We start from the raw sequence: 25,846 nt of genomic DNA, 5'->3' as shown, positions 1-25,846 counted from the left end.
TATTTTAAAGGATATCAACCTGATTTTTTTTATAATACTCTTTTAACATAACCGAATCAACAAACCATTACAGATTTCATTTTGGGACTTTCCTTCTAGGGCTTGTGGAGCAAAAGACCCCCAAAAACACTAAAAATATGAGTTCTGACCTTATTTCTAAAGATATCAACCTGATTTTTTTATAATACTTTTTTAACATAACCGAATCAAAGAACCATTACAGATTTCATTTTCGGACTTTCCTTCTAGGGTGTAGTGGAGCAAAAGACCCCTAAAACACTAAAAATATGAGTTCTGACCTTATTTTGAAAGATATCAACCTGATTTTTTTAACACTTTTTTAACATAACCGAACTTGGTAACTTTTACAGATTTCATTTGGGACTTTCCTTCTAGAAGCTAGTGGGGCAAAAGACATGATGTATTTGTTGCAATTGAAAAACCAATCAATAACTAATAGTTTTCTTTTTTTACACTGAATACTTAATTTTTTTCAATTATGTAGATAGTTTTTGACTTTTTAAAATTTTTTTAAATTTGTTAGGATACATCATCATTTTCAGTCTTTGTACAGTATTTCTATACCAAGTATTATGAAACCTTAATCTAGTTGTCTTAATGTAATTTTTTTTAAGAATACTACATAATATTTGAATATGACTGTGAATTGATTCAAGCGCATTTTCATTGGACCCTAGAAGGAAATCAAAATCTGCAATGATTACATTTATCATTTATGTAAAAATTTCACATTAAAAAAATATTTTTAGTGTTTTGCTTCACTAGCTTCTAGAAGGAAAGTCCCAAAATTAAATCTGTAAAAGTTACCAAGTTCAGTGTTAAAAAAGTGTTTTAAAAAAATCAGGTTGATATCTTTAAAAATAAGGTCAGAACTCATATGTTTAGTGTTTTGGGGGGTCTTTTGCTCCACTAGTCCCTAAAAGTAAAGTCCCAAAATGAAATCTGTAATGGTTCATTAAGTCAGTTGTTAAAAAAGTTTTCTTTAAAAAATCAGGTTGACATCTTTAGAAATAAGCTCAGAACTCCTATTTTTAGTGTTTTTTTGGAGTCTTTTGCTCCACTAGCTCTAGAAGGAAGGTCCCAAAATGAAGTCTGTATTGTTTCGTAGATTTGGTTATGTTAAAAAAGTATTATAAAAAAATCGGGTTAATATCTTTAAAAATAAGCTCAGAACTCATATTTTTAGTGTTTTTGGGATCTTTGCTCCACTAGCCCCTAGAAGGAAAGTCCCAAAATGAAATCCGTAATGGTTTCTTAGTTCGGTTATGTTAAAAAAGTATTATTTTTAAAAAAAACAGTTTGATATATTTAAAAATAAGCTCAGATTCATATTTTTAGTGTTGGGGTCTTTTGCTCCACAAGCCCCTAGAAAGAGAGTCCTAAAATGAAATCTGTAATAGTACGTAGATTTTGGGGGTCTTGCTCCACAAGCCCCTAGAAGGAAAGTACCAAAATGAAATCCTTAATGGTTTCTTCAATTTTCTTTTAGTGTTTTTTTGGAGTCTTTTGCTCCACTAGCTCTAGAAGGAAAGTCCCAAAATGAAATCTGTAATGGTTCGTTGATTCGGTTATGTTAAAAAAGTATTATTGAAAAAAATCAGGTTGATATCTTTTAAAATAAGTTCAGAACTCATATTTTTAGTGTTTTGGGGGGTCTATTGCTCCACAAGCCCCTAGAAGGAAAGTCCCAAAATGAAATCTGTAATGGTTCGTTGATTCGGTTATGTTAAAAAAGTATTATAAAAAAAATCAGGTTGATATCTTAAAAAATAAGGTCAGAACTCATATTTTTAGTGTTTTTTGGGGTCTTTTGCTCCACAAGGCCCTAGAAGGAAAGTCCCAAAATGAAATCTGTAATAGTTCGTTGATTCGGTTATGTTAAAAAAGTATTATTAAAAAAAATCAGGTTGATATCTTTAAAAATAAGGTCAGAACTCATATTTTTAGTGTTTTGGGGGGTCTATTGCTCCACTAGGCCCTAGAAGGAAAGTCCCAAAATGAAATCTGTAATGGTTCGTTGATTCGGTTATGTTAAAAAAAGTATTATTAAAAAAATCAGGTTGATATCTTTAAAAATAAGGTCAGAACTCATATTTTTAGTGTTTTGGGGGGTCTATTGCTCCACTAGGCCCTAGAAGGAAAGTCCCAAAATGAAATCTGTAATGGTTCGTTGATTCGGTTATTTTAAAAAAGTATTATAAAAAAAAATCAGGTTGATATCTTTAAAAATAAGTTCAGAACTCATATTTTTAGTGTTTTGGGGGGTCTATTGCTCCACAAGCCCCTAGAAGGAAAGTGCCGAAATTCAATTTTCAAAGAAATACGTGTATATCCAGTCATATAAGAGAGCCTACAAAAAGAATTAGGTTGATAACTTTAAAAACAAGCCCACAGTACCCTCCCAAACTTTGGTACTGAATTTCATTTCCTATAAGTGTACAAACTTCCCCCCCCCCCTTAATGATGAATTTGCCCTGAAAATAGGCAAAAAAAGGCTAAACGGCTGAGCCGCCAGCCATTACTTTTCCAACTTTTTGTTCGATTTAGGGAAAATACCAAGGATTACTCATGAAAAATTTTAGATAGAAATTCGAATTCTGAGTGCCATTTAATCACTGATTACGAGATGGTTGCATTAATCCCCCCCCCCCCCCAGGGGTATATATTCTGCATGGGATCCCCGGCTCAGGGGGGGGGGAAATAAAAAATAAGTGGTTGGAGGGGAAAAAAATGTAAAAATTAAGAAAACTGAAAACATTTTTTCCATTTCGCCCCCCTCCTTGGTTAAAAAAAACTAAAAAAATGTTTGGTAGGAGGGATAAAATAAATAAAATATAGAGTTCTTTAAATATTTTCTATTACCCCCCCTACTTTTTAAGAAAAATCTAGGGGGGAAAAAAATAAAAAATTTTGTAGCAGGGGAAAAAAATTAATCTTGTGCAGAATATACACCCATGCCCCCCCCCCCCCCTTTGCAAAGCTCGATGAACTTGATAGGTAGAAGTATGCAGAATTGGAACTTATTCAATCCCTGAAAATTTCAGCCGTCTATCTTGAATAGGAGTTGAGTACTTGAAACTAAAAAAATCTAGGAATCTAACTAACACCCCAAGCAATTGACGAATCTTTAAAAATTTGGTTAAAATATGAAGAATTTGAACTTATTTAAACCCTGAAAATTTAAGGCGTCTATCTTAAAAAACAGCCGAAAAAATCACGTTTTCCCTAAAACGTTTCAGACGGACATTTCAAATTATAGAGTAGCTTCGCTACTAATAAGGAGAATGCATGGACCACCTGCTAAATTTTGTGAAAAATGAATTGCAGCCGGAAAAAAAACAAATAGGTAAATCTTATGCAGAATATCCAAATCCATTCATCTACTTTGTTAATTATTTAATCCACTTTTTATTATTCGTGGACAACTGTGTAAATTGAGAGTTATAGTAATATATCAATCTTTAAAAGCAAGGCTTTTCTACATTTTTGCGACTGTCTCGGTATGTATGGTATCGTCCTATCAAATTTAAACCTTGTGCACAAGGTTGCATGCATGAGCGCATAAGCAGTAAAGGAATAATTTGGAAAACTTCCTTAACTGAATGGCAATTGGGACATTCAAAACAACGATCTCTAAAAAGTTTGTTTGATTATGCTACACCTTTATTCTATCGTCTGCCTGTCTGAAAGAACCGTCATATTTTTAGTAGCGAAGCTACTCTACAGCATGACCCTCGAAAAAGTATTTTTAAGCATCTGCAGCCCATATTTCTCAATGAATTATCAAAAAATGTATATGTCCTTGTTCTCTGTAGATTTCCACATAAGTAGATATAAAAATATTTTTTTTACATCAATTAACAGCTGAGATTTTTAGAGTCAAAGTTTTGAAAAAGTGGCTGAGGAAAAAGTAACTTTTCAAGAAAAATGTTTTTCTAAAGTAAAATGACGTGTTTTCCTCATAATTTCAATACTTTTTATAAAACTTATATACAGATGTTTCCAAGAAATTTATTTCAAGCTGAAAGCACTTTTTTCACTTGCTCTAAAAGGCATTTTTAGATTAGTGTAAATTGCAAAAACACCCTTACAGAAAGAAATCCTATAAAAAATAGTAGCAAATTGAAAGTTTACATAAACAGAAATCAAACACTTTTTATTTTATCAAAATAAGTTAAAAAACCAAAAAGTTACAGCTACAAACTTTTATTAAACATTTAACAATTTAAATGATTTTTATGTGTCTTAGATTAATTTGATGAGTGGGCGTGAATTTATTGGTAAAGGTGGCGGTAATCCTTCCGGTAATGAGCATAAATTGGGGAGGGGTTTATTTAAGGTCATATTAATAAGTGGGAGATATTATGAGATTTGAGGGAAAATGGTTATAAGAAAAATGTATTCAGTAAAATTTGAAAAGTAGTTTTTTATATGTAAAAGTAACGTTTTTTAATGCAATAAAAAATGTATCAATTGTAAACTTGCTCTTCTTTCTTATTTGTTTTTTAACTGGTTGATAAAAAGTAACATACTAATAAAAAACTAAGAAATATTTAGCAATATCTAGTTTCTCAAGCACTTATTCCAAACTTTGGCCTTAAGAATCTCGGCTGTTAATTGATGTAAAAAAAATATTTTGATATCCTTTGATGTAGAAAATTATAGAGAACAAGTACATATGAATCTTTTAATATTTTATTGAGAAATATAGGCTGCAGATGCTTAAAAATACTTTTTCGAGGGTCATGCTGTATAATTTGAAATGTACGGCCGTCCGTCTGAAACGTTTTTGGGGAAACTTGAGTTTCTCGGCTCCTTTTCAAGCTAGACGACTCAAATGTTCAGGAATTAAATAAGTGCACATTCTCCATATTTTTACCAAGTTTCATTAAGATTCGTCGATCACTTAGGATGCTAGATCGATTCCTAAATTTTCAATTGGATATTGTCATCCTTGTTTATTTCTAAAAGGCATAGCACTGTTGCACGGCCAGATAGGCAAAAATGACTTTGCAATTGTATCAGTAAGTACGTCTTATAACACCCTTTGCTAATTTTAAAATCCAACTAAATCTAATTTTTGAAAAATTTAAGTTTGAAAATTTCAAGTTCAAATTTCAGCCCCTAAGAGCTTACACTCATCCATGATAAGAAAAACAAATATTCATATTTTTTAAACCTTTACAACTTTACAAGTCTTTCATAAAACCACTCTATATATGATTTATTTAAGGCTGAATTTCCGTGACTTTAGCAAAGCAACTGCTAAAAATGGCCATTAATTAACTCCCTTCAGGAGAGGTTTTGGGAAGAACTTTATAAAGGCAAATTTTAAATTAATTATCTTTGCTTTTATTGTCATGATTGTTAGGTAACTCCTAGAGGATGAAAATTGAACTAATTTTCAAATCTAATTTTCTCAAAAATTATATTTAGTTGGATTTTAAAATTAGCAAAGGGTGTTATTAGACCTACTTACTGATACAATTGCAAAGCCATTTTTGCCTAACGCTAAAATAAACTTTTTTCATCTGGTCGTGCAACAGTAATAGGTAAGTTTTTATGACAACTAATCTTGTTCAATATGGTTATAGATGAGCAGGAGACAGAGGGCAATTTTCTACAGGCAAGAAAGGCTTAAAGGCGATGCAGCAGCAAAAAAGTTTGCAGAAAAATTATACGCTGTCACTGAAGAAGGGGAGAAGGTTGAAATACAACCTATCTTGGGCAAGAAAGCACCTGGCGTCAAGAGGGTAGACAATAACTACCCCAGGGATGACAAAGATCCGGAGAAAGAAAGTCGAACAATTTTTGTGGGAAATCTGCCATTAGATATGGTTAAAAAAAAACATAATTTAAAAACAATGTTTCGTCAATTTGGAAAGATTGAAACCCTTAGATTTAGAAATGCGCCAAGGCCTGATTATAAAGTTAGCAAAAGGGTAAGATTAATTCTAGTATAGCATTGAAACCGATGAATATCCGCTGGAGTAGAACCGGTTCTAAGCATACTGACAAATCATGTATCGCATCGTATTATCCCGTTTTCTACGAATATAAAATGTACTATCAAAAGATCAAAACCAATTTTGTTAGCCTGAGCCTTCGGCATCTCGGGGCTAGCAAAGCTGGTTTTAAGGGGGGGGGGGGGGGGGTATGCAACCACCTCGTAATCAGCGAGCAAATGGCACTTAGAATTCGAATTTCGATCTGAAATTTTGTATGAGTAATCCTTGGTAGGTCTATTTTCCTTAAATCAAACAAAAAGTTGAAAAAGTGACGGCTTGGGCTATTTTTAGGGCAAATCTGCCATAAAAAAATTAGGATCATGGAAAGAAAACAAAGTCATTCCTAATTAGGACAGAAGTCACTGGAAATTGATCTAAGGAAGGCTACTTATGTCCTTCATCTAACAAAATCTAACTTAAGGGAGGTGACTTATGTCCTTTGTCTGACAAATTCTTACATTAGGAAGGCTGCTTATGTCCTTCATGTTGCAAAACTTAGCTTTTCTGTCCTTCACATAGCAAAACCTTAATAAACATAGCTTTTCTGTCCTTTACATAGCAAATTCTTGCAAAACATAGCAATTTCTTGCAAAACATAGCAAATTCTGGCAAAACATAGCAAATTCTTGCAAAACATAGCAAATTCTTAGAAAACATAGCAAATTCTTGGAAAACTTAGCTTTTCTGTCCTTCACATAGCTAATTCTTGCAAAACATAGCAAAATCTTACAAAACATAGCTTTTTTGTCCTTCACATAGCTAATTCTTGCAAAACATAGCAAATTCTTGGAAAACTTAGCTTTTCTGTCCTTCACATAGCTAATTCTTGCAAAACATAGCAAATTCTTACAAAACATAACAAATTCTTGCAAAACATAGCAAATTCTGGCAAAACATAGCAAATTATTGCAAAACATAGCAAATTCTTGCAAAACATAGCAAATTCTTGGAAAACTTAGCTTTTCTGTCCTTCACATAGCTAATTCTTGCAAAACATAGCAAATTCTTGGAAAACTTAGCTTTTCTGTCCTTTACATAGCTAATTCTTGCTAAACATAGCAAATTCTTACAAAACATAGCAAATTCTTGCAAAACATAGCAAATTCTGGCAAAACATTGCAAATTCTTGGAAAACTTAGCTTTTCTGTCCTTCACATAGCTAATTCTTGCAAAACATAGCAAATTCTTGGAAAACTTAGCTTTTCAGTCCTTCACATAGCTAATTCTTGCAAAACATAGCAAATTCTTACAAAATATAGCAAATTCTTGCAAAACATAGCAAATTCTTGGAAAACTTAGCTTTTCAGTCCTTCACATAGCTAATTCTTGCAAAACATAGCAAATTCTTACAAAACATAGCAAATTCTTGCAAAACATAGCAAATTCTGGCAAAACATAGCAAATTCTGGCAAAACATTGCAAATTCTTGGAAAACTTAGCTTTTCTGTCCTTTACATAGCTAATTCTTGCAAAACATAGCAAAATCTTACAAAACATAGCAAATTCTGGCAAAACATAGCAAATTCTGGCAAAACATAGCAAATTCTTGCAAAACATAGCAAATTCTGGCAAAACATAGCAAATTCTTGGAAAACTTAGCATTTCTGTCCTTCACATAGCAAATTCTTGCAAAACATAGCAAATTCTTGCAAAACATAGCAAATTCTTGCAAAACATAGCAAATTCTTGCAAAACATAGCAAATTCTTACAAAACATAGCAAATTCTGGCAAAACATTGCAAATTCTTGGAAAACTTAGCTTTTCTGTCCTTCACATAGCTAATTCTTGCAAAAAATAGCAAAATCTTACAAAACATAGCAAATTCTTGCAAAACATAGCAAATTCTGGCAAAACATAGCAAATTCTTACAAAACATAGCAAATCCTTGGAAAACTTAGCATTTCTGTCCTTCACATAGCAAATTCTTGCATAAAATAGCATTTCTGTCCTTTCAATTTATGAGATCTTAAGCTACAGACAGAAAAACTTTGCTTTTTTGTTTTCAATAAACCAGGATATCATAACACTAATGGAGTAACAATGTTGTTTGCAAAGTACAGTTGAAGCTTTCTGACTGCCCTTGTACTATGTGTGTTAGTGTCTGTGTATGTTCTCACAGCTTTAGTGGCCAGGTGGAAATATTGAGAGCCAAAATTATCAACTTAAAATTTAGAAATGTAGATTCTCAACAAAAATGTAGTCTCTTGATTTTTTTACTAGGCTCATTACATATTTTTTTTTATTTTTTAGAATATATATTTTTTTTTGGCCACTTGTACATTATTAACTTTCTCCCCTTCCTTGACTGGCTATCTATCTATCAAACTTATTTCATAATCCTTTACAGTAGCCAACACATAAAATATTAGACCATAAGTATTTAATATGAATCTAATATTTCTACATATTTATTTTTGATTATTATATCAAACTATTTTTTTCATCATAAAATATACCTATACAATTATCAATGCTTATATAAAAGAAACAGGAGAAATTGCCCAAGAAAAAAAAAATTAACTAACCCTCTCAAAGATAAAAATTTGGACATTTGTATTTGATGAAAAGTACACACCTCTCTACATAGAGCATAGGCATATTAGTGTCATAGCTGTTAATCTCATCTAATGCAATTCTCCATTTATCTGGTACAAACTCTAAAGATGGTTGACAACTTCATTTTCAGCGGTTCAAATAAATCAGCTGATAAATTATGTAACGATTGCAAGGGCTTACTTTGAACTTTTAGGAAAGCGGATAGAAAGTTAGATTTTTTTCTCCCCATAAATATTTAGAATTGAATAAATAAGAGTTTTTTTTATTTTTGTAATACAAAATAAAACTAATTTACCATTCCATGAAAAATCATCCCTGAAAAAAATACTTGGTTTAATTATTAGAGTTGTTGTTTAATCTTTTATCTTCTTTATATCAACCCAGGGAGGGAGGGTACATTAGACTTTAAATAAGTAAAGTATTGAAACGGGTATTTTAAATTAATTATACTGGGAATGTACACAAATTTACCGGCCTTTATCCCTAGAGATCCCTGAAACTTCTGTTCAAAACGAAGCTTTTCTATAATTAGGTTGGTTCTTTCTATATGAAACAGTTACCTCTTTTCGTAAATTTAGACATGATATAATTGTCTTATCAATTTCAAACTTTGCATGATGATTCCTATAACAGATCCTACTGATTTTAGAGCTACGCTTTTATGGATGTTGTCATCCTTGTTTAATTTTGTTTATACTTATACATGTTTGTATATAATTAATTTAAATTTAGATTATTTAGATAGAGAGTAGACATTGGTCTGTTTATTACACGTTAGTCCCCAAAGTTTTATAATAACGTTTTCTTATTCGTAAATTAACCAACTTTTGGAACGTTGATTTTTGAATTGGTTGGTTAGTTTAGTTATGTGTTTAAATGTTCAACCACTAATTTTGATCTAAGAAAGAATAATTTTGTGCATCATCATTGGGGATGTATATCAATTTTCGGCCATTTTCTTTCCCTTTAGATACCTAATTAGATCATAAGATTATTCGGGAATAGTCCCTTTTGTGGCAACGCTTTAAGGGGCGATTCGTCGTATTTTTAAAATGGCGTTTTAGAGGTTATTTAGGTTAGGTTAAGTTATATTGGGTTAGGTGATTGCCCCACAGGATATTTTATCTCCAATAATTTTATGATTCATAGTTCAGGAATATACGACGCATCGTATTATATTTAGCTTTCCGCGGCCATAAAAATGTACATATTATGCTTTATATAATTTTTCAGTATTGCTGAGAACCGGTTCTAATCCACTGCATATTGCTAGCAGACAATATTTAAATAATATTAATTTATAATCGACGCAATGTAATAGTACATTATTAACAAGAGGAAAAGGGGGGAACGTTTAATTAAAACAGTGGAAAAAAAACATTGTAAAATGAAAATAAATCAAATCAAAATTCTATATTTTCAATAATAGAAAAATGAGGAATAGTCCCTTTTGTGGCAACACCCCTTATGGGGCGATTCGTCTTATATATTTTTAATGGCTTTTGATGGGTTATTTTAGTTTAGGTTAGGTTATATTAGTTAGTGATTTCCTCACAGGGTGAAAAAAATAAAGAATCGCCCCTTAAGGAGCGTTGTCAGGAAAGGGACTATACCCAAAAAATTAATTAGAATTAAACTACTCCTTAAGATCTACCAATTGGAACTGTCACATGAAAAATAATTAATCTTCTTAAATATATTACATAAATTCTTTAATTCAATGCTAGGACAATGGATTTAAATTTATCTTCTCCAGTGTTCCAGTTACATGAAATTATGGAATAAAGATTTAATTTTATTGGTTATTTTAAATAAACACTGAATAAGATAATATAAAAATGTACTCTTTAAACCTTATTTACTATTGTTAGGTTAGTTCTCATCTCCTGTTAGATAGAAGTTTAAACAGTACATTACTTTCTTCCTTCTATACTATTATGAAATTCCTAGGTGGCCAAAAAAATATATTTTAAAAAATACAAAAAAAATATGTAATGAGCCTAGTAAAAAAATCAAGAGACTACATTTTTGTAGAGAATCTACATTTCTAAATTTTAAATTGATAATTTTGGCTCTCAATATTTCCACCTGGCCACTAAAGCTGTGAGAACATACACAGACACTAACACACATAGTACAAGGGCAGTCAGAAAGCTTCAACTGTACTTTGCAAACAACATTGTTACTCCATTAGTGTTATGATATCCTGGTTTATTGAAAACAAAAAAGCAAAGTTTTTCTGTCTGTAGCTTAAGATCTCATAAATTGAAAGGACAGAAATGCTATTTTATGCAAGAATTTGCTATGTGAAGGACAGAAATGCTAAGTTTTCCAAGGATTTGCTATGTTTTGCAAGAATTTGCTATGTTTTGCCAGAATTTGCTATGTTTTGCAAGAATTTGCTATGTTTTGTAAGATTTTGCTATTTTTTGCAAGAATTAGCTATGTGAAGGACAGAAAAGCTAAGTTTTCCAAGAATTTGCAATGTTTTGCCAGAATTTGCTATGTTTTGTAAGAATTTGCTATGTTTTGCAAGAATTTGCTATGTTTTGCAAGAATTTGCTATGTTTTGCAAGAATTTGCTATGTTTTGCAAGAATTTGCTATGTGAAGGACAGAAATGCTAAGTTTTCCAAGAATTTGCTATGTTTTGCCAGAATTTGCTATGTTTTGCAAGAATTTGCTATGTTTTGCCAGAATTTGCTATGTTTTGTAAGAATTTGCTATGTTTTGTAAGATTTTGCTATGTTTTGCAAGAATTAGCTATGTAAAGGACAGAAAAGCTAAGTTTTCCAAGAATTTGCAATGTTTTGCCAGAATTTGCTATGTTTTGCAAGAATTTGCTATGTTTTGTAAGAATTTGCTATGTTTTGCAAGAATTAGCTATGTGAAGGACTGAAAAGCTAAGTTTTCCAAGAATTTGCTATGTTTTGCAAGAATTTGCTATGTTTTGTAAGAATTTGCTATGTTTTGCAAGAATTAGCTATGTGAAGGACTGAAAAGCTAAGTTTTCCAAGAATTTGCTATGTTTTGCAAGAATTAGCTATGTGAAGGACAGAAAAGCTAAGTTTTCCAAGAATTTGCAATGTTTTGCCAGAATTTGCTATGTTTTGCAAGAATTTGCTATGTTTTGTAAGATTTTGCTATTTTTTGCAAGAATTAGCTATGTGAAGGACAGAAAAGCTAAGTTTTCCAAGAATTTGCTATGTTTTGCAAGAATTTGCTATATTTTGCAAGAATTTGCTATGTTTTGCAAGAATTTGCTATGTTTTGCAAGAATTTGCTATGTTTTGCAAGAATTTGCTATGTTTTGCAAGAATTTGCTATGTTTTGCATGAATTTGCTATGTTTTGCAAGAATTTGCTATGTTTTGCAAGAATTTGCTATGTGAAGGACAGAAATGCTATGTTTTGCAAGAATTTGCTAAGTTTTGCAAGAATTTGCTATGTTTTGCAAGAATTTGCTATGTGAAGGACAGATAAACTATTTTATGCAAGATTTTGCTATGTGAAGGACCAAAAAGCTAAGTTTTGTGTGGTGAAGGGAGGCTACTTATGTCCTTCATCTTGCAAAATCTTTGTTAAGGGAGACAAGTTATGCCCTTCATCTAACAAATTCTCACATAAGGGAAGCTACTTATGTCCTTCCTAGGAAGGTGACTTCTGTCCTAATTAAGGAATGACTTTGTTTTCTTTCCATGATCCAAAAATTATGTAGGAATCAAGTTTTTGAGACATATTTTTGCTTTAAATCATGTGAAACATGAAACATTTTTTGATTTCTAGTACCAGCAACTAGCGGTTAGAACCGTTTGAAAACGTTTTGGAGCAGCAAAGAGTATTATGTGGAAATATATTTCGTGACGATTTGCCTTAAAAATAGTTTTAAAAATGGCTAAATGACTGAGCCATTAGCCTTTACTTTTCCAACTTTTTGTTCAATTTAGGGAAAATAGACCTACCAAGGATTACTCGTGCAAAATTTTAGATCAAATTCGAATTCTAAGTGCCATTTGCTCACTGATTACAAGATGGTTGCATTAACCCCACCCCCCCCCCCCCCCCCCTCTTATAATTGTACACTTTTATATCCGCGGAAAGCAGTTTATAATACGATGCGATAAATAATTATTAGAGTCAAAGCTACTCTAAAGGTCACTCGTGTTTGTCGGTCTGTGTAACACCTGCTTCATTTAAATATATAATTTTTTTCAGTCCCTGTTTTTATTCTTTCCCATTTTTTAGTAGCGAAGCTACTTTCTGTCAGTCAGTATGGGGCGGTGTAGTATAACTTTGATTTTCTCAGTTGGTATTGAAGATCAACAGCGAAAATTTCCTGATATATGGAATTGGACATCTAGTCTACACAAAACACATTGTTTTGTCTTTCGGCCATGCTCTAAAACATAAATCTTATAATTTTTAAAATCTAGAATAATAAATGGGTAGTAGTTACACTATGGTCTATTTAAGGGGTTTAGTGGAAATTTGGTATAGCTTTAATCAAATTTAAATATTTACACTTCTACCAATCCGAATTCAATAAAATAAAAAGTTATGAGTAATATATTACACTAGGCAACTTTTTTAAGTTGGTCATGTATAGGTGCGTGCACAGGAATGTGATTGGGGGGTAACCAAAAAGGGGTGATTTTTAATATATAATTTTTGTTACTACTCTGTTATTTTTAAAGATAATTGAACCAAATTTTTTCCCTGAATCAAATACTACCCTAGGTAAACGATTATTAATAAATAATAGGGATTTCCCGCCGAAACCGCCGAATTCCGCCGTGTTATTTGCTACCTCCTTTGGCTGTTTGGAGTCAATAGAAAAGATTGATATATTTGAATAAAAGTATTATAATACACCTTTTTCTATCCACTTACAACTGCTTTTTAATATTTATAATTTATTTAAGAGGGGTTAGGTCTTTTTAAACTTAAAGAAAATGAATATTGAGACTGGATAATCAAGCTTCCTATTAAAGATATTGATTAATTTTTTTTGTAAACTATCTTATGTGTATTTTTCTATCTGTATAGTCTACCATTATAAGTACCTATTTAAATTTAGTACTGTCCCTCAAGGGCCTACAGAGGCCAATACCACCCCCCCCCCCCCCTTTCTACTACCAATCCAGAAGTTAAAATTTTACTTCTGTTTTTAAGGTATCAGACTGAGTTTTAAAGGAAAAAAGTATTCTTATAACTGAACTAAATATTTTTTTAAATATATGCCCCCCCCCCCCCCTATCTAACCATAAAATTGATATCAAACAAACTTTAATTCATTTTAGAACAGTAAAGGAAAATCGGTAGACCAAGTAATACACTAAAACAGTATTTGCCAGCTAAATCATAACATAAAAATGCTTTGTATCTTACAAAAAAAAAGACAGAAGAAACGAACACATTTACTCTTTGAAATTTTAATGTTCATAGAGTTTTACAGACAGATGAGGGAACTAAGTGAACTAAAGAGTAGATGCTTGTTGGTGAGCTTAATCATCACAAAAAAATCAGCTTTCTTACAAAATAAAACTGCGTAGTAGATCAAATTTTCCCTACAGATATATGATGTCTGTAAGAGAATTAACGACAGACCGATGGACCAAATAAATCTAACAATAGATGGTTGTTTGTTCATAAAATGATTTTCTTTCAACCGTCTTGAGTCGTAGCAAAGGAATTCACGACGTTTACATATCGATTCATACAGACTGACGGACTCCAAATTTGAAAGTAGCCACGCTACTACAAAATTTAGTTTTGCACTTTCCTTCTAAGAACTAGAGTTGCAAACACCTTCCCTAAACACTAAAACCAAAAAAGAAATGACCTATATGCAACAAAAAAAAATTTTTTAATCTGCGGGCGGCGGATTTTTTGCGGGTATTGCGGATAAGTCGCGGTTTTCCTTTAAAATTATTGTTTCTCATGTAATTACTGATTAATTTTAAAAAGTTTTACTCAATTATCTTTAATAGTAATGGAATAACAGAGAAATTAAGTTTGCTGTTATGATTTGTAATTCCCCCCCCCCCCCCCCCAATTTAGGTTTTACAGGCAATTTTCAGATTAAAATTTTTTAAAGTTGCGCTACCGACCCCACTTTGGAAACTTAACTAAAAGTTGTATTATATTCTCAAAATTTAGAATCATATATGGTTTGGTATGGGGTCGGCAGCGCAACTAGGAGTAAATTGACGAAAACTAATTTTCAGCGTGGCCATGTTCTTCAGTATACTGAAATTCTTCAGTATTCTTCAGTATTTGGAAATTGGGGCTTCAGTATTTTCAGTAAATACTGAATATTCAGTATTTGAAAATTTTCTTCAGTATTTTTCAGTTTTTGGAAATTTTCATGATTCAGTATTTTCATTATTTCTTAAATTCCAAAAAAATTTGCATAAATAAGATGTTTATTTAAGTAGTTGATGTCAGATTTGTTTCGGCGCTTCGCGCCTCACTTTACTTTCCTTTGAATTACCCTATAACTTTGTACATTAATTTTGCTTTTTTATGGTAATAATAGAATACTAATTTAATTAGACAACAACCATAATAAGCATAATAATAAGGGGGGGAAGTTTTGACACATTTGCGTAAACAGGAAGCATAGGCTTTATCTTTGGACTTAGAGGATAGGTTATTAGAGATAAAATCATCCTTATATAATGAATTTTCCCAAGTTTTAAGATTTTTTGGATAGGCCTCCAGGTTCCGGAGCTCCAGGCCTCCAGGTGGTTTCTGGACAGGTAAAAAAATAAAAATTTCTTATTTGAAGAGTTAGAGGTGAGTTTATAAAACAAAATAAGCTTCTTTTAATATATTATTTACATATTTAAAGAAAAAATTACAATCGGCCTCCAGGTTCAGGTGCTGCAGGCCTCCAGGTGGCCTCTGGACAGGAAAAAAATAAAAATTTCTTATTTGAAGAGTTAGAGGTGAGTTTATTAAACAAAATAAGCTTTTTTTAATATATTATTTACATATTTAAAGAAAAAATTACTATCGGCCTCCAGGTTCAGGTGCTGCAGGCCTCCAGGTGGCCTCTGGACAGGTAAAAATTAAAATTTCTTATTTGAAGAGTTAGAGGTGAGTTTATAAAACAAAATAAGCTTCTTTTAATATATTATTTACATATTTAAAGAAAAAATACAATCGGCCTCCAGGTGGCCTCTGGACAGGTAAAAAATTTAAAATTCTTATTTTACGAGTTAGAGGTGAGTTTATAAAACAAAATAAGCTTCTTTTAATATATTATTTACATGTAACATATTTAAAGAAAAAATTACAATCGGCCTCCAGGTTCAGGTGCTGCAGGCCTCCAGGTGGCCTTTAGACAGGTAAAAAGTATAAATTTCTTATTTGAAGAGCTAGAGGTAAGGTTATAAAACAATATAAGCGTATTTTTAGATGTTATTTACACATTTGAAGAAGTAATTAAGTTGTTTTATAAACGTACATCTGACTGTTAAAATAAGAAATTTTTATTTTTGTTACCTGTCCAGAGGCCACCTGGAGGCCTGCAGCACCTGAACCTGAAGGCTGATGGTAATTTTTTCTTTTAATATGCAAATAACATCTAAAAAAACACTTATATTGTTTTATAAACTCAACTCTAACTCTTCAAATAAGAAATTTTAATTTTTACCTGTCCAGAGGCCACCTGGAGGCCTGCAGCACCTGATCCTGGAGGCCGATTGTAATTTTTTCTTTAAATATGTAAATAATATATTAAAAGAAGCTTATTTTGTTTAATAAACTCACCTCTAACTCTTCAAATAAGAAATTTTAATTTTTACCTGTCCAGAGGCCACCTGGAGGCCTGCAGCACCTGAACCTGGAGGCCGATTGTAATTTTTTCTTTAAATATGTAAATAATATATTAAAAGAAGCTTATTTCGTTTATAAACTCACCTCTAACTTTTCAAATAAGAAATTTTAATTTTTACCTGTCCAGAGGCCACCTGGAGGCCTGCAGCACCTGAACCTGGAGGCCGATTGTAATTTTTTCTTTAAATATGTAAATAATATATTAAAAGAAGCTTATTTTGTTTAATAAACTCACCTCTAACTCTTCAAATAAGAAATTTTAATTTTTACCTGTCCAGAGGCCACCTGGAGGCCTGCAGCACCTGAACCTGGAGGCCGATTGTAATTTTTTCTTTAAATATGTAAATAATATATTAAAAGAAGCTTATTTTGTTTTATAAACTCACCTCTAACTCTTCAAATAAGAAATTTTAATTTTTTACCTGTCCAGAGGCCACCTGGAGGCCTGCAGCACCTGAACCTGGAGGCCGATTGTAATTTTTTCTTTAAATATGTAAATAATATATTAAAAGAAGCTTATTTTGTTTTATAAACTCACCTCTAACTCTTCAAATAAGAATTTTTTATTTTTTTACCTGTCCAGAAACCACCTGGAGGCCTGGAGCTCCGGAACCTGGAGGCCTATCCAAAAAATCTTAAAACTTGGGAAAATTCATTATATAAGGATGATTTTATCTCTATTAACCTATCCTCTAAGTCCAAAGATAAAGCCTATGTTTAAGGGGGGGGGGGAAGTTCTGACACATTTGCGTAAACGGTGAGTATAGGCTTTATCTTTGGACTGAGAGGATAGGTTATTAGGGATAAAATCATTCTTATATGATGAATTTCCCCCAGATTTAAGATTTTTTGGATAGGCCTCCAGGTTCCGGAGCTCCAGGCCTCCAGGTGGTCTCTGTACAGGTAAAAATGAAAAAAAAAAATTTTTTTTTAAAGTTAAAAATCAACTTATAAAACAAAATATGCATATTTTTTCTTCAAATATGTGAATAATATTAAAAAAGATGCATATTTTGTTTTATAAGCTGACCTGTAACTTTGAAAAAAAATTTTATTTTTCATTTTTACCTGTACAGAGACCACCTGGAGGCCTGGAGCTCCGGAACCTGGAGGCCTATCCAAAAAATCTTAAATCTGGGGGAAATTCATCATATCAGAATGATTTTATCCCTAATAACCTATCCTCTCAGTCCAGAGCAGCCGCGCGTAGTCGAGCGAGGGACACACTGGGTGGATGCCGCGCTGAACGCCCACAGGGGGACCAACCTGCTAGCCATGGGAGTGCCCCCAGTGCCCCAGGTGCCTCTGGAGAGCCTGCCAACGACGTTCCCCGAGATTTCCAGCCCTCCAGAGCCTATCTTCTCCGCCGATACCTTTATCAACGGCCAGCCGTGTCCACCTGGCCCCCTCTACCTGGGGCCCCCAGCAATCCAACCTGCTTAGCCGCGGTTAGCTAAGTCCGAGACCAGGCCCGTCAAGTCGTGGTCTGATGCACTCGGAGCCGCGCCCAACCCCCAGGATTCAGCCTCTCCCGGCGCCGTGCTCGTCAAGTCGTGGCCGGACGCCCCCGGAGCCAAGGCTGGCCCCGACAACCCGGCCTCTCCCAGCGCTGAGCCCGTCAAGTCGTGGCCAGACGCCCTCGGAGCCACGAATGGCTCCGATGCCTCAGCCACTCCCGGCGCCGAGCCCGTCAAATCGCGGCCGGTTGCCCCCGGAGCCAAAGCTGGCCCCATGCCAGCCACCACTTACAAGCTAAATGCTGTCACTCCAGCAAATAGCCAACCACCCCAACTCCGTACGGCCAAGCGGGTGGTCTTGCCTGGGCGCGGCGTCATGGCTGTCCCTGTTGAGCTAGTGGGACACCGCACCAAGGATGCCATCCAGCTGTCTGCTCCGGAACAAAGGTTTGGGGAGTATCTTGTCATACCCGAAGGCCTGTATGCGCACCGGCCTGGCTCCGCCAACGTGTTCCGAGTACTGGTGGTCAATGAGGGGGAGATGCCCCTCCTGCTGAACGCCAGCCTCCCCGTGGCTGGGGAGCTGGTGAAGCCCAACATTCTGGAGGTCTCAGACGAGCCTCCCCCTCGCATCCATTCCTTCCAAGAGCCTGCTGAACCCCCAGATATGCAGCAGCTGTGGGCGGATCTTGAGATGGAGGAGAACGAATTTCTGCGCAAGGACCCCCTGCTCAAGAAGGAGGTCTGGACTCTGCTGTCGGAGTACAGGGACGTCTTCTCCAACTCTACCCCGGGCTGCACCGACGTCGTAGAGCTACAGCTGCGCCTCAAGCCAGGGACCCAGCCAATCCGCCAGAAATTTCGTGATTTGAACCCCCGGCAGGAGGCTGAGCTGGAAAGCCAGCTGGACACCTGGCTGAAGGAAGGAGTCATAGAGCCCTCGGACTCGGCCTGGAGCAGCCCCCTGGTGCCCATCAAGAAGAAGGACGGGAGCACCCGTTGGGCAGTCGACTACCGGGCCCTCAACAAGTGCCTTGAGCTGGACAGCTACCCCTTGCCCAAGATCCAGCAGCTGGTAGAACGAGCTGGGGGACACCGCGTCTACAGTGCCTTAGACGCGGTGGCTGCGTACTACACCATCCGAGTGTCCGAGGATAGCCGGCCCTGCACCGCCTTCACCACCCCCAGGGGCTTGTACCAATGGAAAAGGATGCCCTTTGGCCTAGCCACCGCACCTTCCGTCTACTCCAGGTTCATTGCCGGGGTTCTGAACCCATTGGGCACGGCCAATCTCCAGTCATATCTTGATGATGTCCTGTCCTTTCACAACGACACCTGGGCCCACCTGGCTAGGCTCCGGGAAGTCTTGGAAGCCCACCGCAGGGGAGGAATCCGCCTCAAGCCCTCCAAGACCAAGCTGTTCCGAGTCAAGGTAGACTATCTGGGCCACACCCTCAGCCGTGAGGGGATAGCCATGCAAGAGGATTACATTGACCGCATCCTCGACTGGCCGGCCCCCAGCACCCCCAAGGACCTGCTGGCGCTCCTGGGGTTCTTTGGCTACTACCGGTTGTTCATCCCGGAGTATGCCGACCTCACCTACGAGATGAATCGGCAGAAAACGGCCAGGACACTGACCTGGACAGCCGAGATGGAAGCCCAGCTGGCCCAGCTCAAGGACAAGTTTCGCCAAGCCCCCATCCGAGCGCCACCCAGGTTTGACCTGCCAGCCGTGTTCTAGCTCACCACGGATTACAGCAGCCGGGCCATCTCTGCCATTCTCAGCCAGTGCCAGGACGGCAAGGAGAGGCTCATTGCCGCCGTGGGGCGCAAGACGACCGACCCCGAGACCCGCTATCCGTCCTGGAAGGGAGAGATGGCCGCCATCATGTATGGGATCCGGAAATTCCACGGCATCTTGTCCTACTGCAGCTTCCAGATCAACACTGATTCCTCGGCCTTGCTACAAATGAAGTCACTGAATGCATCCACAGGGATGGTAGCCTGCTGGCAGGAGGAGCTAGCGGCCCTAGACTTCACTGTCTGCCATCGCCCCGGCACCCAGAATACCAACGCTGACGCCCTCAGCCGCCGGGAGGATGACAACATGCCGGCCCCGTCCGCTGAAGAATTAGCAGAACAGGCTGAGTATCTCCACCACCTTTGCCAGCTAGGGGAGCCTGCAGCTGGCAGATCCTCCACAGTACGGCTGGATCTGGCACGAGTCTTGGAAGCCCAGACCCAGGACCCCCTCCTACTCCGTGTCCGCCAGTGGGTGGCTGACGGGAAGCCCCCACCTAAGGCTGAGCTCCGGGGCAAGGACCGAGACGAGCAGCAGTACGCCAGCCGCTTCGCAGCACTTGGACTCGACGAGCATGGCTGCCTCACCACCACCGACAAGACCCTGACAGGGGAGAGAACAAGGTACCTGCTGCCTTCGGCCCTCCGGCAGGACGCGTTCTTTCTGGCCCATGGAGCCCCCATGGCTGGGCACCATGGAATGGACGCCACTATCGCTCGCGTCGCCATGCACTTCTGGTGGCCCAACATGTCCTGCGACGTCCGCCTGATGGTCCAGACCTGTCCTGAGTGCGTACAGAAGGTCACCAAGGAGAGGCTGAAGTTACGAATACACGTGCCCTCCCGGCAGGGGTATCCACAGCAAGTCCTGTTCATTGATCTGGTGGGGCCCCTACCAGAGACGCCAGCCGGGAACCGCTACATCCTCACCTGTCAGGATGGGTTCAGTCGGTTTGTCAGCCTCTACGCCATCCCCAACAAGCGCACCCTCACGGTGGCCGAGACCCTACTGCACCGCCACCTGGCCACGTTCGGATGCCCCCTGAAGATTCACTCCGACAATGGGATGGAGTTCACTGGCCAGGTATTCAAGGAACTAGCTTCCAAGCTCGAGATTGGCCTGACACATCCACCGCCCTACAACCTGCAGTCCAACCGGGTCGAGAGGTTCCATCGGACGCTCAACACAGGCATGCGACTGTTCCTGGATAGAGACGACAACAACTGGGAGCCACACTTGCCTGCTATCGCCTTCACCTACAACACCAAGACCTGCAAGTCCACGGGCATGACCCCCTTCCTGGCCTACTTTGGAAGAGAGGCCAAGCTCCCGGTGGACTTGGTACTCCGGCTGCCGGACACTGAGTATGCGTCAGTCCCGGCCAACGTCCAAGCCCTCCGGCAACGATACCACGCCCTGTATGACGCAATCCAGCAGCAAGAGGAGGGGACCATCCGAAGGAGCGTGGCAGCCTACGAAGGCACGGCCAAGTACGAGGTTGGAGACCTGGTCTGGTATCTGGCCCCCCGCCTGGTGCCAGGTAAAGCAGCCAAGATTACCAAGAGATGGACCGGCCCCTGGAAGATAGTGAGACGGGCCACGGACGTCCACTACGTCATCAGACCCGCCTCTCGGACAGCCAAGATCTCAGAAATCACCGCGCATGTTGGCCGACTGCGCAAATACACGGGAGATGTCACCGCCCGGCAGATTCCAACGGACATTCAGGACGACCTGGACGGCGACGAAGACGCCACTGAGCTGCCGGCCGGAGCCGCGGCGGTGCCATCCAGTGAACCAGGGCAGTTTCCAGTGTATCAGCCGGCGGCCGCAGCAACCGAAGCCCCACAGCCTAGCTGCCAGGATCGTGACCTGGTGGAAGAGAACCTGCAGCACCAACCCAGCGAGCCACAGCTGGCGCCGCCGGCCCCAGAACCACCCACTGATGCAGTTTGGAACCCCAACGCAGACATGGAGCCCCAACCTGCCAGCAGCAAGCCCCCAGGAGGAGAAGTGGCCACTGAGATGGAAGTTGCGGCCCCAGAAGGTGAAGCAGAAGCGATGTGCCCCCTCCAGATGACAGCCGTCCCCATCCGGGTGGGAGCTAAGAGGCCGAGTAACCTGGACAAGATGGGCGCCCCTATGGAGTTCTACACGCCTTCTACCATCGTTGTCCCTCCCCTGGGAGCCTCTAGAGTGAGCCTAGGCCTCCGCGTCCAGCTACCAGCCAAGACAGAGATAGTCCTGCAGACAAGGCCTAATTTCCAACGCCGAGGCCTGGCCGTCGCCAACCCTCAGCTGGGAACCAACCGGGAGCTGACAATGCTGATATCCAACCACAGCCAGACCGAGCAACGAGTGTCCCGAGGAGCCTGTATAGCTAGGGCTGTCCTACACCGAGCTGTGCCCCAGGGAGAAGCTGCCGTCCCCCATGGTTCAAGGCCTGGCGGCCCGGTGGTCCCGCAGCCCTTGAAGGGGAGGTTGTGGTAAGACGGCAGCATACGGACGGGCATTATACAGAGTTGCTACGCAGCGGCTTATCAAGTCAAGCCTTCTGCACTAATCCTATTATCACCATTCACCCCTGCCCGCTGAGACCCCACAGGCAGCGGTCAGATTGGACTGGCTAAATGGGGGAGGGACGCGGCCACCTTACAACCCCGCGCCCCCCAGGCAACTATCCTACTGGGAGGTGGTTACCTTCCCCTTTACTGCAGCTTACCCCACAGATGCCTACCGCCGCAGGGCTACGCCCTTGTCTCCCCACACCCCCTTCAAACCTAACTTATTGTTATCATCTATTTTTGTATATATAGTAATCACCCTATTGTAAATTTATTCAGTTTTAAATATATCTTTGTAGTAGTAAATACTGCTAGTTTGTTATTGGTAGAATTCTTTAAGGCTAGGGGCTCATTAGATTCGAACTCGCGATGGTAAGCTGAAACGCTTCAACTTACCACATTGAAAATATCCCCCAAATTATAAAGGTATGATATAGGAAATTTTGAAATGAGGAATCATATGAAAAAAATACTTATTCAGTATTTGTATTTTTTTGTTCAGTATTTCAGTATTTTTTCTTATTTTAGGATTCAGTATTTTCAGTATTTCCTTTTTTTTCTTCAGTATTTTCAGTATTTTTTCTTATTTTAGGTTTCAGTATTTTCAGTATTTCCTTTTTTTTCTTCAGTATCAGTATTTTTTTGGTTGTGGCCACACTGAATTTTTTTTGCTAAATTTTTCAATTAAAAAATGACGAAAATTATTTCATAAATTTACTTTCAAGGCATAAAATTAACACTTATAAGGTAAAATATATAATAAAAATGTTTTTATTTATTGATTTGGTGTATATATTTGTAAAGAATATGAACGAAATTAGTTTTTAATAGATATTTATGCAAAAAAAAATTATTTTTCATATCTAGGTAGAAAATAAAAAGTAGATTTTTGACCTTCAAAAAATATTGATTTGACCCAACTTTGAGATAAAAAAAAACTTAGTTCTAAACGTTATTTTTTCTTTTCCTTGTCCATTATGCATGAGCTGGGGTATGTAAATCAATAATATCAAGTTAAAATTAGAAAATTTGACCATGACTTTTTTGCCAAATTTCCACCCTTAGACCGTTGTGAGTTAAAAATACGATAAATCACTATGTAAAAATGACACTCATCACATAATTTTGTTTTATTTCAATAAGGGTGTGGTAACTTTTGCAGAATTCAATAAAGGTGTGTGTTTTAAGACTTTAAAACAGGAGTAAAACTGTAAAATTTGGCATGGCGGTTGCTTTAATGGGTAATAACGTAAATTGGTGAAATAATGGCGGCCGAACGCCCGGTCCTGTCAAAAATCGCCGACACGTTTTTGGTAGAGTTGGGACATGTTTTTAATATTATAATTGGTTGGCAATCTGGATCCGGAATCTGCCCAATTTTTGGGCCAATTTTGGAATCCAGATCCAGAATCTGTTTTTATAATAGCGGATTCAGGATTCTTAATTGGTAGGCTAAAATTAGCGTCTTGAGTATTTCTTTCAACTCCCTCTTTTTGAAGGCAAAGATCAACCCCCCCCCCCAAACACACCTCCATTCCCCCACCCCCCATCTCTTCCCACATAAACTACAAAGTTGAGAGATCAGCTGGTAACGCAGAGCTCTCATTGTCCAGCCAACAATCACGTGATGAGCTGTTGAATCCAAGAGCTCAGATTGGACAGCCAATGATCACGTAATGAGCTTGTAATCCACTCATCATCAACTAAGCCCTCTAATTGGCTGTACAGTGGTCACACGACATCTAAAAATACACAGTCCGGTAGAGAATACCAAGCACATTGATTTTTAGGACATATGTAGCACTTAAATTTTTTTCTACATAAATTTCTTTAATAATTACTAATGTAGGTATTTATTTTCATTTCACAGCTTTTCCTGCTTCATTTATTTTTTTTAAAATACTGCTAGAATCTGGAATCCGCAAGGAATCCGCAACTTTTTTTGACAGATTCTTTTAAGAATCCGAATCCAGCCCAAAAATTCGACGGATTGCCATCACTAATTAAAATAAAACAAATAAAACAAATAAAAGTTTATCTTTATTAGAAAATAATAGGTAGGTATGTCTTAAATGATTCAAATTTGTGTAATTTAGCGAGAACAAGCAAAAAAAATGGCGATATATACTGTTTTTTGGCGGCAGTGGCGGTTTTGCCACCGTTTCTCCACAGTTCTATAATGTACCTACCATATTAGAGCAACTGCCAAAAAAAAATTTAAGTGCTTTACTCCTATTTTAAAGTCTTAAAACACACACCTTTACGGAATTCTGCAAAAGCTACCACTCCCTTTACGATTTTCAGGTCGCTGTTGTTGCGAAAAAATTTCACGCAGATAGAAAGAATATCAATGCATATATCAGGTATAGATTTCAGGGAGTAAGGGAGGGGACAATAGATCGAATATTCATTTTTAGGAGTCTCAGACTTTGGGTACTGGCTTAAAGGGAATATGCACGAATACAGCAGATTCTGACTGACTTTGGGTACGTGCACATCAATGCCCCGCTAACTAGCTGAGCTAGTTTTGAATATGCAGACAGAAAAATTTAATATTAATGGCTGGTTTTAACAAATAATTTTTCCCAAGAAAATGTCATTTCATGTATAGAAACTCTACTGTGATATTTATGCATTAAATAATCTAAGAACCGCTTGAATTTACGTGTCAGTTATAAATATATGAGAAGGGTTGAGGTAGTTCTAAACAAGATTTTTCTAGTGATTAATTACAGAATGTTTACTACATTGTGATGTGTTGATAATTTAATTTTCAAGTAAATGATTATTTTCTTAGAACTAATTTTCTTCTAAATTAGGTTACCATGATCCCTTTACAATTTTGGTAAAATTTTCTTGAAAAATCTGGTTTTCATTGCTTTTCAGCGAACCCTCTTAAATTGAATTAATTGCCCATTGTCCCCTCCCTTACTCCCTGTATAGATTTAGTACTGATAATATTTTTAAAGTGTCGGTCCTTCTGTACGTCTGTACGAAAACTGAAAGTGATTTAAAAATCTGCGTGGCTCATTTAACCCCATCAAGAACAAACATGGATGAAAATATCCATAAAGCGAAGATCATAAAATCAGACGAAAACGAACATTAACAAATTTAGAGTAATAGCAATAAAAACAATGTGCCTTTTCGTCATGGGAATCAATAATATCCCAAAAGTCAAGTGAAAAGGTAGTTCAATAGTATCATAATAATGTTTAATATTGAGAGACGTACTTTCTGTTAACAATTATGGAGTAGCTACGCTTTATACATAAGTTTTACAAGAATTATCATTAAAAGTTTAAAACTATTAAATAGACCAATAAAGGTGCCACATGAGACCTCAATTGTAGGTAGTATGATGTGTGTTTGTCTCTAAGTATAAAATTTTACTTTTCCAGCCATTTTAATTTTTTTCAGAAATATTTTTATGACATACTAATTAATAATCTTGGTAATGTTAAGATTTTCGACAGTGGAAGAGGCGGAGAAAGCTACGAAGCTGAATGGTACACGTGTAGAAGAACATATTATAAAAGTTGATATGGCACTCAGAAAAGAAGTTGAAAAGGAACAAATACTATTAGCACTGAAATTT

The 25,846-nt window shown here is 37.4% G+C and overlaps 2 protein-coding genes across 2 annotated transcripts in view; both read left to right on the top strand.

The window, feature by feature from the left end:
- Naa20A (N-alpha-acetyltransferase 20 A) overlaps positions 1 to 25,846 on the top strand; it is a 146,397-nt gene that overhangs the window by 11,736 nt on the left and 108,815 nt on the right. The window lies entirely within an intron of this gene.
- Positions 1 to 25,846, top strand: part of LOC145328206 (uncharacterized) — a 31,549-nt gene that overhangs the window by 3,496 nt on the left and 2,207 nt on the right. Inside the window, exons 3-5 of the mRNA XM_080171802.1 lie at positions 5,616 to 5,963; positions 24,553 to 24,611; positions 25,714 to 25,819. Coding sequence (XP_080027928.1) covers positions 5,616 to 5,963; positions 24,553 to 24,611; positions 25,714 to 25,819 — 513 coding nt within the window. The remainder of the gene's footprint in view (positions 1 to 5,615; positions 5,964 to 24,552; positions 24,612 to 25,713; positions 25,820 to 25,846) is intronic.

The sequence above is a fragment of the Acartia tonsa genome, chromosome 9 (genome assembly GCF_053477335.1).
Source record: "Acartia tonsa isolate MP-2025a chromosome 9, ASM5347733v1, whole genome shotgun sequence".
In the NCBI taxonomy this organism is placed as follows: domain Eukaryota; kingdom Metazoa; phylum Arthropoda; class Copepoda; order Calanoida; family Acartiidae; genus Acartia; species Acartia tonsa.
The sequence above is the reverse complement of the archived record's forward strand: the minus strand, read 5'-3'. Positions and strand labels throughout refer to the sequence as shown.